The sequence below is a fragment of the Phocoena sinus genome, chromosome 17 (assembly GCF_008692025.1).
Source record: "Phocoena sinus isolate mPhoSin1 chromosome 17, mPhoSin1.pri, whole genome shotgun sequence".
Lineage (NCBI taxonomy): Eukaryota > Metazoa > Chordata > Mammalia > Artiodactyla > Phocoenidae > Phocoena > Phocoena sinus.
In genome coordinates, this window is record NC_045779.1 from 74,818,726 (window position 1) to 74,831,462 (window position 12,737).

Sequence of the window (12,737 nt, forward strand, 5' to 3'; positions counted from 1 at the left end):
GCATGGTCCTCAGTGTAAAGACATCTGGGTCTAGAGAGGGAGGCAGATGTAATATATACAATGCGGGTAAACTCAGGCCAGTGAGAACAGAAGGGAAGTTTACAAACCAAGCTGGGTGAAAGGGATGAACAGCTAGAGGTGATACTTAAGCAGAGTATGTATCGCCAAGTGGTTAAGAGGCAACCGGTAGAGCTGGGCTGCCAGGGTTGAAATCCCAGAAGCAGCAGCTGTCAGCTCCGTGGGGAAAGTCTTAAACTTCCCAGTGCCTCTGTTTCCTCGTAAGTCAGAAGAATTGACACCAGCACCTTAACAGTGGGGTTGTTTGAGGATTCCATGAGCTTAGCCACATATGCCTTTAAATACCACGTCTGGCAAATAGTAATGATTCAATAAATGCTAGAAGTTATTGTCAGTAATACCACAAAAATAATAAAATCTAATATAACCATTTATATAGCTATTTTGAAAACACCCCAAATACAGTCAACTCTAATAAAATCATTTCTCCCATTTGTTTAGAACTGAGATTCGAAGCAAGTCTACAGTTTAGCTAGAAAATGGGTAAAAGGAACATTGCAGAAGAAATGCAGAATATGTGTAAGAGCAGCAATGCTCATGGCACGTTCAGGGGACCGACTGTAAGTTAGTCACTAGAATAACTCGCTATTTGTCTTCGGTGTGGCCTTGAGTAGCTGAAGCTCTCAAGTGAAATCAAACTGTACCCATGTGGGAGTTAAACACTGAGAGTTAAACAGACCTCAGTCTGTTTCAGGGAACGTGAAGGATCTTCTGCGGTTAAATTTTCATTTCACTCCTGCTTCTTCCCGGCTGGATTTAACAGTTGCTGCTGAAGCTGCTTTTCTGGAAAAACTGGAGCTTGCCCTACTTGACAGGTATTTCCCATAACCTTACAGTGTTCCCAGCCACTGTGAACGAACTCATAGAAATGCTTCCTGCAAAATCCAGAGAACAGAAGGCAGTTCTATTTTTACCCCCATCCCTGGAGAAGCCTAATCTCTCATGGTGAATTTCTATCTGCACTGCTCTCCAGCAAGGTGGTTGCAGACAAACCTGTAAAGCAGTGTTTCTGTCAGGAGGTTAAACTTTCTATGCAGAGTGTCTAAAATAGCCCCATCAGCGAGCAGAGCCCGGGACGGAGCTCAGCAAGCAGACAGGCACAGCGACCGGCAGAAGCACATCTGGTCACATAGCCCGGCCAAGGTCTCATTTCCTACTCTTTGACCCCAGCAGGGGATTGGGACCCCTACCCAGCAGTGAGTGGGAACCGGAGTCTCCATCACATGCATTTCAACCCCCAGCACTGAAAAGGGACATTGGGAAAGCTCCCTTCCAGAAACTCCATGCTGCAAGATTGCATCCCCGAATATCCCTTTGCCCACGTGTGCAACCCGTGCCCCCATGCATGTGGGAGGTTTGAAGTGAGCTGATGTCCACATCTGGTGATTCCAGGTGCTTGGAGGAAGACACCCGGGCACAGTACAATGTGCTCATTGCTGTCGGCTCTGTCCCTCTGCTTAAGTCATTCAGAGAACCTCAGCGCTTCGTGGGACCACAGAGATGCTCTGGGACAATTCACTGAAGGGCGAGCACAGGGCCACTCAGGTGGTCCTATCGTTGAACAAATAGTTACTGGAGGAAGGGGCAGAAAACCATGCGCCTGGCACTGTCCTCGTGTGAGAGGCACTAAAACCTTAAATGGACGGGACCTACAAGCGTCCCTGGTTTAGGGATGAAGACTGTGTGTCTCAGGGATGTTAGGTGACTTTTCAAATAAGACAGGGTTAGAAAAAAGCCAGTTCAGGTGAAGGCAGCAGGTCTCACCCATTCAGCACCAAGGTTCCCTGCTGGTGTCCTCCTGACTCCAGGGGCACCCACTCCAACATCCCTGCCCATCTCTCCCCTGCCCTGCAGTGAGGGCTCAGAGCCTAAACCTGCAGCCTGGGGGAAGCTCCTCTGGCCTGAGCTGATCTCTCCTGGCCAACTCTCAGCATCTCAGCCACACGGGAGACTCAGGTGTAACAAGAAACCCAAAGCGCGCCCCTCCGCCTCCCCGTAACAGCAGGGCTCACAACCTCATACCTGATCAGGGGCTGTTGCAGGGCCACCAGGGCAGCATGGATGGTCACCGAGATCACCGACAGGTGGAAATAGTCGAACATGATGGGGACCTGGTGATGCAGGCCTCTCCGGGGGTGGAAGTGCAGGCCCAGAGCACGGCTGCTGATCACGGGGACCCCGGCCATGTCCCGCAGCCTGGAAGGCAAGCGAGTGACTCACATGAGTGGTGGCAGGTTGTCCCTGCTGCCAGCCAGGTGGGTCCACAAGGCAACCTCGCCCACGGACAAGCACTGTGCCTGCATCGGCTTATCCAAGTCCTGCAAATACTCTGCTAGGTAGAAACCGTTTTCCCCGTGATGGGCAAATGAAGCAACCGAGGCTCAGAGAGGGAAGAGAACTCATGGGACATCACACAGCTGCTATGCAGCAGGGCTGGGGCTCACACTCTGCTATTACCGACACGGAGCTCATCTGTCAGGGGTGGAAAGATGCCCAGACACTTTTCCAGGCTCAATGGGGAAGCCCTCCCAGACCCCCATTCCCTGCTTGCTCTTGTACTTCCCCCACAGATGCCCAGCATAGCACTTCCTTTGTACCTCTGTGTTTTCTACTAGACTCCTACCTCTTAAGGGCAAGAACTGTGACTACTTCATTTTTGTATCCCTAACACCAAGCTTAGAATCTGGCATATTGTAGAAGTCGGTCAAATATTTCCTTATTAAAAGGGATATGTGACTGAATGAATAAATGAATGACCCCCAAAGAATAATAAAGAGTCTGGTCAACTTCATCAAGGACTCCCCTACCTTCTCTCTAGCGTTTTGTACCTGGTATGTGTCTGATTCCCAAGAGATAAGCCAGCTGGTAAGCAGAGCCTAACAGAGTCTTTGGTTGTAAAAATGGGGCTGATCTTCCTCTAAATAAAAGCCATCCAGGGCTCATCTCCTCCTCTGCACACCAGTCACTCAGGCTCTCTGGGTGTCTCTGAACCAGACCCCTTGGGAAACCTGGATGGAGCATCTTCTGTGAGCAGAGCAGAGAGCTCAGAGGATGTCCAGATGAGAAGCTTCTTCTTCCTCCACGGAGGAGGAAAAGAGACACGGAGAGAAAACAGTGAGGGGAGCAAACTCCCAAGACCCCACCCAATGGGCTTCGCTTTCTGGAAATCCTTGTCGCTTAGAGCTTGGGTGCAAATGAATGCCAGGTAAAAGAGTTAACTAAATCAGCGGAGCCCAGTGTGACACCAAAGTAGCCCACAAATGATGACCTCCTCTCTTACCAGGAAGAAGCCTGATGGGAGGGGGCACAGAGTGTCCTCTCCTGAGTCTCAGGAAGTCATTAACATTCATATTCACTATCATTCTGACAACTGTTTACTGCGGCCTTACTGTGAACCGAGCATGGCGTCTTTTCCCTTAATGCACATGACAATCACGTGAGGTACCCACTGACGTTATTCCGTTTATTGATGAGGAGGTAAAGCCAACGCGAGTTAACTGATTTGTTCAACGTCACAAGGCCAAACCTAAAAGCTGGGCCCAGGTCTGTCTGACTCCACAGTCTGTTCTAAACTACTGCGCATAATCGCTTTGAATCCATTCAGACACAGGCTGCTGCAAATCATAGGACTATCCTTAGGGCTTGAACAACAGGGGGTGAAACACATGTCAGGGTAGCAAAGATGTCAAAAATGTTAACAAGAATTTAAGCCACTTTAATAGGAGTAAAGAATTCAGAATGAGGGAGGTGATAGCTCTTTTGTGCCCTGAAATGAATAGAGCTAGTTAATGGAGATAAAATACCAAATGTAAACTAGAGAGCTAGTGGGAAGCAGCCACATAGCACAGGGAGATCAGCTCGGTGTTCTGTGACCACCTAGAGGGGTGGGATAGGGAGGGTGGGAGGGAGACGCAAGAGGGAGGGGATATGGGGATATGTGTATATGTATGGCTGATTCACTTTGTTATACAGCAGAAAACCAACCCACCATTGTAAAGCAATTATACTCCAATAAAGATGTTTTTTAAAAAAAAAAACAACTCAGTTCTGGGGGAGGGGGAGGTCTCAATTTAGAAAAAAAAAAAAACATAGAGGGAAAATGGATAGCACTGAGAGGAAAATGCCTGGGTTCTTATAAAGGAACTAAAACCAGCAAAAAAAAATCAAACAAAGAAAAAATGCAAAACACAGAGAAAGAGCCCTGGTGTTCAACTGAAGGGGAAGAGATGACTTAAAGAGATGACTTGTGTACCTGAACTGCGATCCAGACTGAGAATTTTTTTTTTTTTTTTTTTTCAGTATGCGGGCCTCTCACTGTTGTGGCCTCTCCCATTGCGGAGCACAGGCTCCGGACATGCAGGCTCAGCGGCCATGGCTCACGGGCCCAGCCGCTCCGTGGCATGTGGGATCCTCCCGGACCGGGGCACGAACCCGTGTCCCCTGCATCAGCAGGCGGACTCTCAACCACTGCGCCACCAGGGAAGCCCCCAGACTGAGAATTTTGATGCGTGGTCACAAGGACTGAACTTGAGGGCAACTGAAGGAAGGCACAGAAGGACGACTTGTCCCTTGAAGTAAAGAGGAATTTCTTGATAAGCAGAAGTGTCCAGGGACAGAATGGGATATAATGGGGAGACGTGAGCTCCTGTCTGTGCAAGCACATGTTCATGGGTCTTTGCAGAGTAGCAGGTTCAAATGTGAGGTTAGACTAGAGCACTGTTTCTCACCCTCAGTGATATTGATATTGGGCACTGAATAATGCTTTGCTGGGGAGCCAGGATGCAGTCCTGTGCATTGTGGGATGTTTAGCAGCATCCCTGGACTCTACTCACTAGAAACCAGTAGCACCCACCCACCCTCCTTGTAACAATTTAAAGTGTCCCCAGAAATGGCCAAAATTCCCTGGGGGACAGAACTGTCCCACCCACATTGCGAACCACTGGACGGGATGGACATCAAGAGCCCTTCTGCCCCTGACGTTAGATGCCATGCTTCTCTATTTTGATCCTGTTCAAGCCTAAATGGTTACAAAGAAGCTGACTGCCTGGGTCATGTTTCAAAGCCAAAAGTCTATCCCCAGGATGTGCTACAGATGTCTTGTCACCCTTAAACCCAACTTATGAAAATGAAAAAATATGGCATTTTCAATTCTTCCCCAGCCTCTGGCTTCCTGTTCCTGTTAGCTAACCGCACACTCCATGAAACACTCTGCTCTGATTGTTGTCAAGTGCTTTGTACTATAGGGAGGAAGTGACACATGGAAACCGGCCCCACCTGCATCTAGGAAGCCACAAAGAGGAAGAAGACATTGATCCGTGCCCTTGGCCTGGCTTAGGTATCACCTCTCTTAATCTTCATAACAGACCTATGAAGTACAGAATCTATAATGATGCCCATTTTATAAATGAGGCTACTGAGATTTAGAAAAGGGCAGGGATGCACCCAGTGTCTCACAGTCAATGAGCACAGAGCCTGTTGCTGAAACTCCATACACTTTGTATGGGCCAATCTCCTGTACACAGCCTCTCCATTAACTACTGTTTTGATGGTAAGAAGGTCACATCTATTGTGTCCACCATAACTTATCATTGACGCTGCCTGGAGAGCTGGGTAGGGAGTGACTTCCAGGCTGGGTTTGGGATCAATGGCAGGGTTCTGTGATCAAATGGAAACGTCTACCAGGGAGCTATGGATGAATACTTCTGAATGAAGGGGCACAGGAAGATAGGGCAGGGGGTGTTAATAAAATTAATAAAATGAGTGAATGACAGAAACCCTAAATAGCTGAGAGGGAATATGAGAGCAATAGAGACGAGGACTTCATTTCTGAGTTTATAGCTTAGAAAGAAGGTCAGCCTCTTATGGGGCTTCTGAGTTCAATATGGTGCTAGGACAATAAGTCCTGGAGATGGTGTGAGGGAGATAAGATTTCTCAAGCATCCACCATCCCACCAAGAGGTAAGCAGAAGTGATGAGAGAAGCAGGTGTCCAGAGGGGCTTGGGGTCCAGATAAAGACCCCAAGAGTGAGGGATCTGTGATGCTGAGCCCAGACGCAGCGGCAGGACCTTGGACAGAGCCTCCGGCCAGCCCAGAGATGAGGCGTGACCATCTACAGTACATACACATCAGCAGATGTCTATTCTCAAAGCGCAGACACAGTCAGGTTTCTGACATTTTAGTAGTGGTCCATCTGTGGTTCAGAGGCCCTCTGATTCAATGCCCCGTGTTATGAAAACTTCCATAATAATCAGACACATCTTGGGGATGGGACAGTCCTTGGGAAGGGAGCCAAAGCGCTAACAGTGACTCTGAAATTTGAAGGGGTCGGGCAACCATTCCGCCAGCACTAGCCCCTTGGCCACCTAGTCTCCCATTCTCCACTGGAGAAGGTGAAGCATTTGCTGAAGAGGCTGTAGAGATCAGAAGTGAGGATTAATTTCCCCAAAGTGGTCAGACTGTGCTGAGATTCTGCTAATAGAACAGATGGAAAAGAAGGGCCTCCATTTTCACCTTAAGCTTAATGAGGGGAGTCTTCACGTGAGCGTGCTCTGTGTCCCCTGGGGGAACACAGGCCCTGGTGCCTGACTTATCCTGCAAAGGCCCTCAGGAGAGAAGCTGAGGGTGGCTGGATTGGCCAAAGAAGAGTCAGCAGCACTGGGGCGGGGGTCCCCACCAGTGTGAGATGAGGACGAAAGTGCTTGTGTCCATTATCCAAGAGCCAGATGTGCATTCCTCGGAGAAGAATCTGCCGAAAGAGCTTCCTGCAAGGCGCGAATGACGCAACCATAGGAGGCATCATTATATCAAAGAACAGCAGAGGCTGGGGGAGAGGGAGCCCGCCTAACGGGTATAGCTCCACGGAAGACACAAGAACACCCCAGGAGCAGAGAAAGCGGTGATCGAGCATCTACCCCGTTAAGAGCCCTGCTTGCAACTGAACCCATCACGTATGACTCCCTGCCCCACCTGCAATCTCCTCCCTCCTCCTTGTGCCTGGCCCTGCAAGACCCACACACCCCAGGGGGAAGACAGGAGGCTGTATCAGGCTGCTCACCATACCCAGCTGCTGCAGCGGGAGTTTCCTACCCCGAGAACGCCTGGAGCAGGGGTGCAGTGGAGCGAAGGCACGGTGTCAATGAAAAGAAGTTATGAATTGGATGAGAGTTTGGAGTTTTGGTAATACATTCGACTGGACTTTTTCGTACCTGAGAAAAGGACTATCTATTCATGACATGGAAGAACAGAATTATTGAATCCGATAAGCAGGAAGCTGATGGACTTTCAATGTACGTCAATGGATTTTCAATTTTCAGAAAGTTGAAACATCATAGCAGACATTCAGTGTAAAGATGAGGGTCCCGGCAGGATCTCCTTTGATTCAGAAGGGGGCCTTGAGATGTGCAGCCTCATATGGACATTAATCTAAAGAGCTAATTAATACTGCATTGCAAGTGTACGGAGGCGGGTTCGGGTATAAGAAGGTGCCAGTTCATAGAGCAGGAAGTCAGGAGTTCTCTGTGCCTGCAGCCTCTGAGCCACCTGCCTAAAATACATGCAGCTCTGAATGACCACATAGATATTCCTTGCCCTCATTCCTGTAGCTGATCAAGAACCGGGTTTCTAAGGGATGTCCTGAGGTCATGGCCATCAGGATACCTCAGGGCTGGAAAAGTGTTGGGCAAAGGAAACTCCACGATCCTGATTCAAGGATTCCAAGGACACTCACTGTTGTTCACTGTCTGTAAAGTGCAAATCCACCTTGAGTTGGAAATCGACTTCACTTAGTGCCTCTTCCACCTAGAATAGAAACAAAGTTTAAGGACTGGTCCAAATGAAACATGTAGCCGGCGGGTTTCCCAAAGTTTAGAAGAAGGAGCTCACAGCAAAATTAATGTCACTTATGTGCAAAGCAGAATTTCCACGCATGTTCTGTGGAATTCTAGGTGAATGCGGTGCCTGTATTACATGGACAGTAGAAGGAAGGGATTTATGTCAAATTTGGGGGAAAGCCAATTTGCAGGAAAAAAATGTTAAGTGAGTTTTCTAGATTGCAGGACTTTTGAGCACCTTATTTCCAGAACAGATGTGATCTGGAATCCTCTGAAGCAGGAGTGAAGTGTTCTGTGGCTCCTGCTTTGGAAAGGTTGGAGCAGCGAATTTGCAGAGAGGAAACCCCACTTGGCTAGAGATGGGAAAACGTTGGGGGTGGTGTTACTGCTGGCACCTTCAAGGGGCTGACGCTATCCTTCAGGTTCATAGAGGAGGAAGCTGATGCTCAGAAAAGTCGTCAGTTCCCAAGGCAGCCCAGCTTTACACGAAAGCGTACCCTTCACTTTTGTCTTGAGATCCATTACATCTAACCATTTATGCTTTCAGACACTTTAGCATTTCATGTCCTATCCATGACTGTTTCCATTCTTAGCTTTTAAAAAAAAAATCAGTTTTCATTCATTAGCATGGGAATCTATTTGTTCTACCTGCCAGCTTCTCAGGTACATCTAAAAGATGGTAACCCACGGCTCTTCTTTTCCCAAACTTAACACCTCATCCCCACCTCCAGGAGAGTCACTTGCTAAGTACCGGATCTAGCTGATGTCCCTACTCAGGAAACCCAGATAAGTACTGCACGTCTGTGACAGGGCGTAATCTCCTCCCCACAGCCACGCGGGATGGACCCCTTCTCCTCTGTGACCCACAAAACCCTGTTTTTTTTCCTATCTCAGCATTCAACACTTCCTATAAAATTGTCTCAGCTTTACAACTTTTGCGTTATAAGCCCAAGAGACAAGTGTTAGCTGCAGACACCTTTTGCTTAGTCCTGATCGTATTTTTTACAATGTTTTGAACAAGCAGAAAACATTTAAAAATCAGGCAATTTCACATTCCCATTGCAGGTTTCCAGCTTCTGAAAAAAACAATCCATGGATCTGGCCGTGCTGGGCTGGCATTCAGAAGCTCCACTTGGGTCGGGCTCAGGGGACTCTCTGACAAAATCCATCTGACTGTGGCTAAATCCCCCCGGGCCATTTTCTTACCCAATATCCCCCGTAATCTGGTATCGTTATGGGAGAGACTAGTCTTAATCCATTCTGGATCCCCAGCTCCAGGGACAAGGTCCCGCCCACGGAAAGTATTCGTGTATCTTAAAGGATAAATAAAGCTCTTCTCCACCCCCACCTTGGTTTTTATTTCTTTGCAAGAATATCCTCATTCTGTAGGGATGGAAATCTCTTACCCAAAGGCCTCTTTGGAAACATGCTCCTGGTGAAGCATAGCTCAGGCAGAGACATATGGATGGAATTTATCTTTAGCTCCCCAGGGTTTTAAAATTTGTTTAAAAAAATTTTTTAAGCATTTAAAAGTTAACATTTTGCTCAATCCAAGCGCTATGAATAACTTCCTCTCCTAGCTTTGTTTTGCATAATCACTTACCCGGCTTCATACACACAACCCAAGCAACACAGCCTCTTGTCACCAGTTCCTGGGAAATAAGACTGGCAGAGCAAGTCCTCCTAACCACCTCCAAGCATGCGTTTGCCTACTTAACAAAAATTCGCTGGAAGCTCCAGTTTTAAACTTGCTGCAATTTCTTTGGAACAAGGAGAGAAATCCAGGCCCAAGATCAGCTGTGGCTGGATGGAGCCTGGCTATGACTTCACTGATGTCTCAATAAATCTTTAATTGCAAGATGCCCCAGAATGCAGTCACGGGTTTCTCTAGCCACTCATTTTTCTTCATTGGCTGTTGGCTACCTGCCCCTTCCTCCAAACACACACATTCACACACACGCACACACTCATGCACGCATGCCCTTCCATTGCCCTACCTTATTTTCGTTAAAAGGATTGCTTCCTTTCAAGGGCGATTTTTAAAAATCGGAGTATAGTTGATTTACTGTGTTGTGTTAATTTCTGCTGTACAGCAAAGTGATTCAGTTATACATATATATACATTCTTTTCTCATCTTCTTTTTCATCATGGTTTATCACAGGTTACCGAATAGAGTTCCCTGTGCTCTTTATCCATCCTATATATAATAGCTTACATCAGCTAACCTCAACCTCCCAGGTAGATGACTTTTTTAGCATCGGGCATCAGGTTCACATAGTAGTGGAAATAAGAACAGCAGCTAGGATTACAGAGGAGTTACTGTGTAGCAGATACTACACAGGACAGCTACCACTGTCATATACTATCTTATTTAACGTGGATAAAACTGTGAATTAAGACATATTGGCCTCACTTATAAATGAAGAAATTGAGACTTGCTGTAGGAAAGACACTTCCAAGGCTTAATCTGGGCTCCAAAGCCCAGATTCAGTCAAGGGTTCCTCACTTCTTCAGCCTTTTCCCAAGGTCTCATCTGTGTTGTGGGTTGTACAGTCTCACGCTAGCTGATTTCAACTCTGCTCATAACAGTAGTAACCCTTGTATCTTCTCCTCCTTTATGAACTTCTCTCCTGAGCTGCATCATAGCTGGGGAGATAAGAAAGCAGTTTTGGAAGTCAAGCTACATGGGTACAAAGCTTGGCTCTCCATTTATTAAGTACCTGTGTGACCTTGGGCCAATCAACCTCTCTACGTTTGTTTGTTTTTTGATCTGTAAAATGGGGGTGAAATGATTACACTTACCCCTTAGATCACTGCTATTGTGTGACTATGTAAGAAAACGCACATAAAGGGCTTAACACAGTGTGTGAACAAAGCCCATTCTCAACAAATATTAGTTATTATAGTTATTTCCAACTTACTATGGGCCTGACCACCTAAAGGACCCCTTCGTCCAATAACTCCACCCCCAGGCCTGCATACTGGTCACAAACACAGGCTTTGCGGTCAGACTGCCTGGGCTAGGGCTGGGCTGGGCTTAAGAATCTGCATTTTTAAAAAAGTACTGCCAGGGGACGAGGACATGGTGCATCTAGGAATCATACCTTGAGAAATGCTTTTCTTTTTGGAGCCCATAAAAATGCAACCATCCCACTCCCTGGCATATATCCGGAGAAAACTCTTATTCGAAAAGATACATGCACCCCAATGTTCATAGCAGCACTATTCATGATAGCCAAGACATGGAAGCAACCTAAACGTCCATCGACAGGTGAATGGCTAAAGAAGATGTGGTACATATATACAATGGAATGTTACTCAGCCATAGAAAAGAATGAAATATTGCCATTTGCAGCAACATGGATGGATCTAGAGACGATCATGCTAAGTGAAGTAAGTCAGACAGAGAAAGACAAACACCGTAAGATATCACTTACATGTGGAATCTAAAATATGACTCAAGTGAATTTATTTATAAAACAGAAACAGACTCACAGACATAGAAAACAGACTTACAGTTACCAAAAGGGAAGGGGATGGAGGAGGGGTAAACTGAGAGTTTGGGATTAGCAGATGCAAACTACTATATATAAAATAGATAAACAACAAGGTCCTACTGTATAGTCCAGGGAACTATATTCAATCTCCTGTAATAAATCATAATGGTAAGGAGTATGAAAAAGAATATATATATATAACTGAATCACTTTGCTGTACACTAGAAATTAACACAACATTGTAAATCAATTATACTTCAATTAAAAAATGCAACCTTGGGCTTCTCTGGTGGCGCAGTGGTTGAGAGGACTCCGCCTGCCGATGCAGGGGACGCGGGTTCGTGCCCCAGTCCGGGAAGATCCCACATGCCGTGGAGCGGCTGGGCCCGTGAGCCATGGCCGCTGAGCCTGCGCATCCGGAGCCTGTGCTCCACAACGGGAGAGGCCACAACAGTGAGAGGCCCGCGTACCACAAGCAAAACAAAACAAACAAACAACAACAACAAAAAAACCCAGTGAACCTAACAGTGTACTGAATTGGTAGTACAACACCACCGAAAGGAATCATCTGAAGTGAGTTTAAAACACAGCGATTTGGGCTTCCCTGGTGGCGCAGTGGTTGAGAGTCCGTCTGCAGATGCAGGGGACGCGGGTTCGTGCCCCGGTCCGGAAAGATCCCACATACCGCGGAGCGGCTGGGCCCGTGAGCCATGGCCACTGGGCCTGCGTGTCCGGAGCCTGTGCTCCACAACGGGAGAGGCCACAACAGTGAGAGGCCCGCGTACCGCAAAAAAAAAAAAAAAAAAATGCAACCTTGTCCACAAAGATTATCTTCTGTAACACGTTCCTCTTCCTCTTCAGGACATTAAGCATCTCGTTGCTAATAACTGTATCTTCTCTGCCTTGTCTGCTGGGAAGCTCAGCACTGAACGTGTGGGCCAACATCTGCAAAGGTCCAGAACTATGCGTGTGCATTCTGGTCTGTTACATTGAACTCAGGCTTGAGCTCCCTTTTGTGTTTTTCCTCTACTTTGGCTCACTCTATTGCTATTTTTACCCTTTTACTATTCTGTGTATTTTGTCAGCCTTCCCAAATCTTCTGGGGGGGTGTTACACAAAGTGTATATAAATAACATACCTATCCTACTCCACACTCCCTGATTCTTTGCAACTTTTATGAAAACATTTGTGCCTTAAGCTGTGATTAGTTCTGTCCATGGTCATCTCTTACATTTACTTGGGCACTAACTGTGCGGGCTGAATCTCCTCCATGTCTGCACTTCCCATAGCACAGGAAACGGTACGCTCGATGTGTTGGCATTGTATATGCC

The 12,737-nt window shown here is 47.0% G+C and overlaps 1 protein-coding gene across 1 annotated transcript in view; it reads right to left on the bottom strand.

The window, feature by feature from the left end:
* Nucleotides 1–12,737, bottom strand: part of FAM135B (family with sequence similarity 135 member B) — a 163,038-nt gene that overhangs the window by 74,742 nt on the left and 75,559 nt on the right. Inside the window, exons 4-5 of the mRNA XM_032610155.1 lie at nt 7,806–7,876; nt 2,101–2,274 (exon numbers count right to left, since the gene is read on the bottom strand). Coding sequence (XP_032466046.1) covers nt 2,101–2,274; nt 7,806–7,876 — 245 coding nt within the window. The remainder of the gene's footprint in view (nt 1–2,100; nt 2,275–7,805; nt 7,877–12,737) is intronic.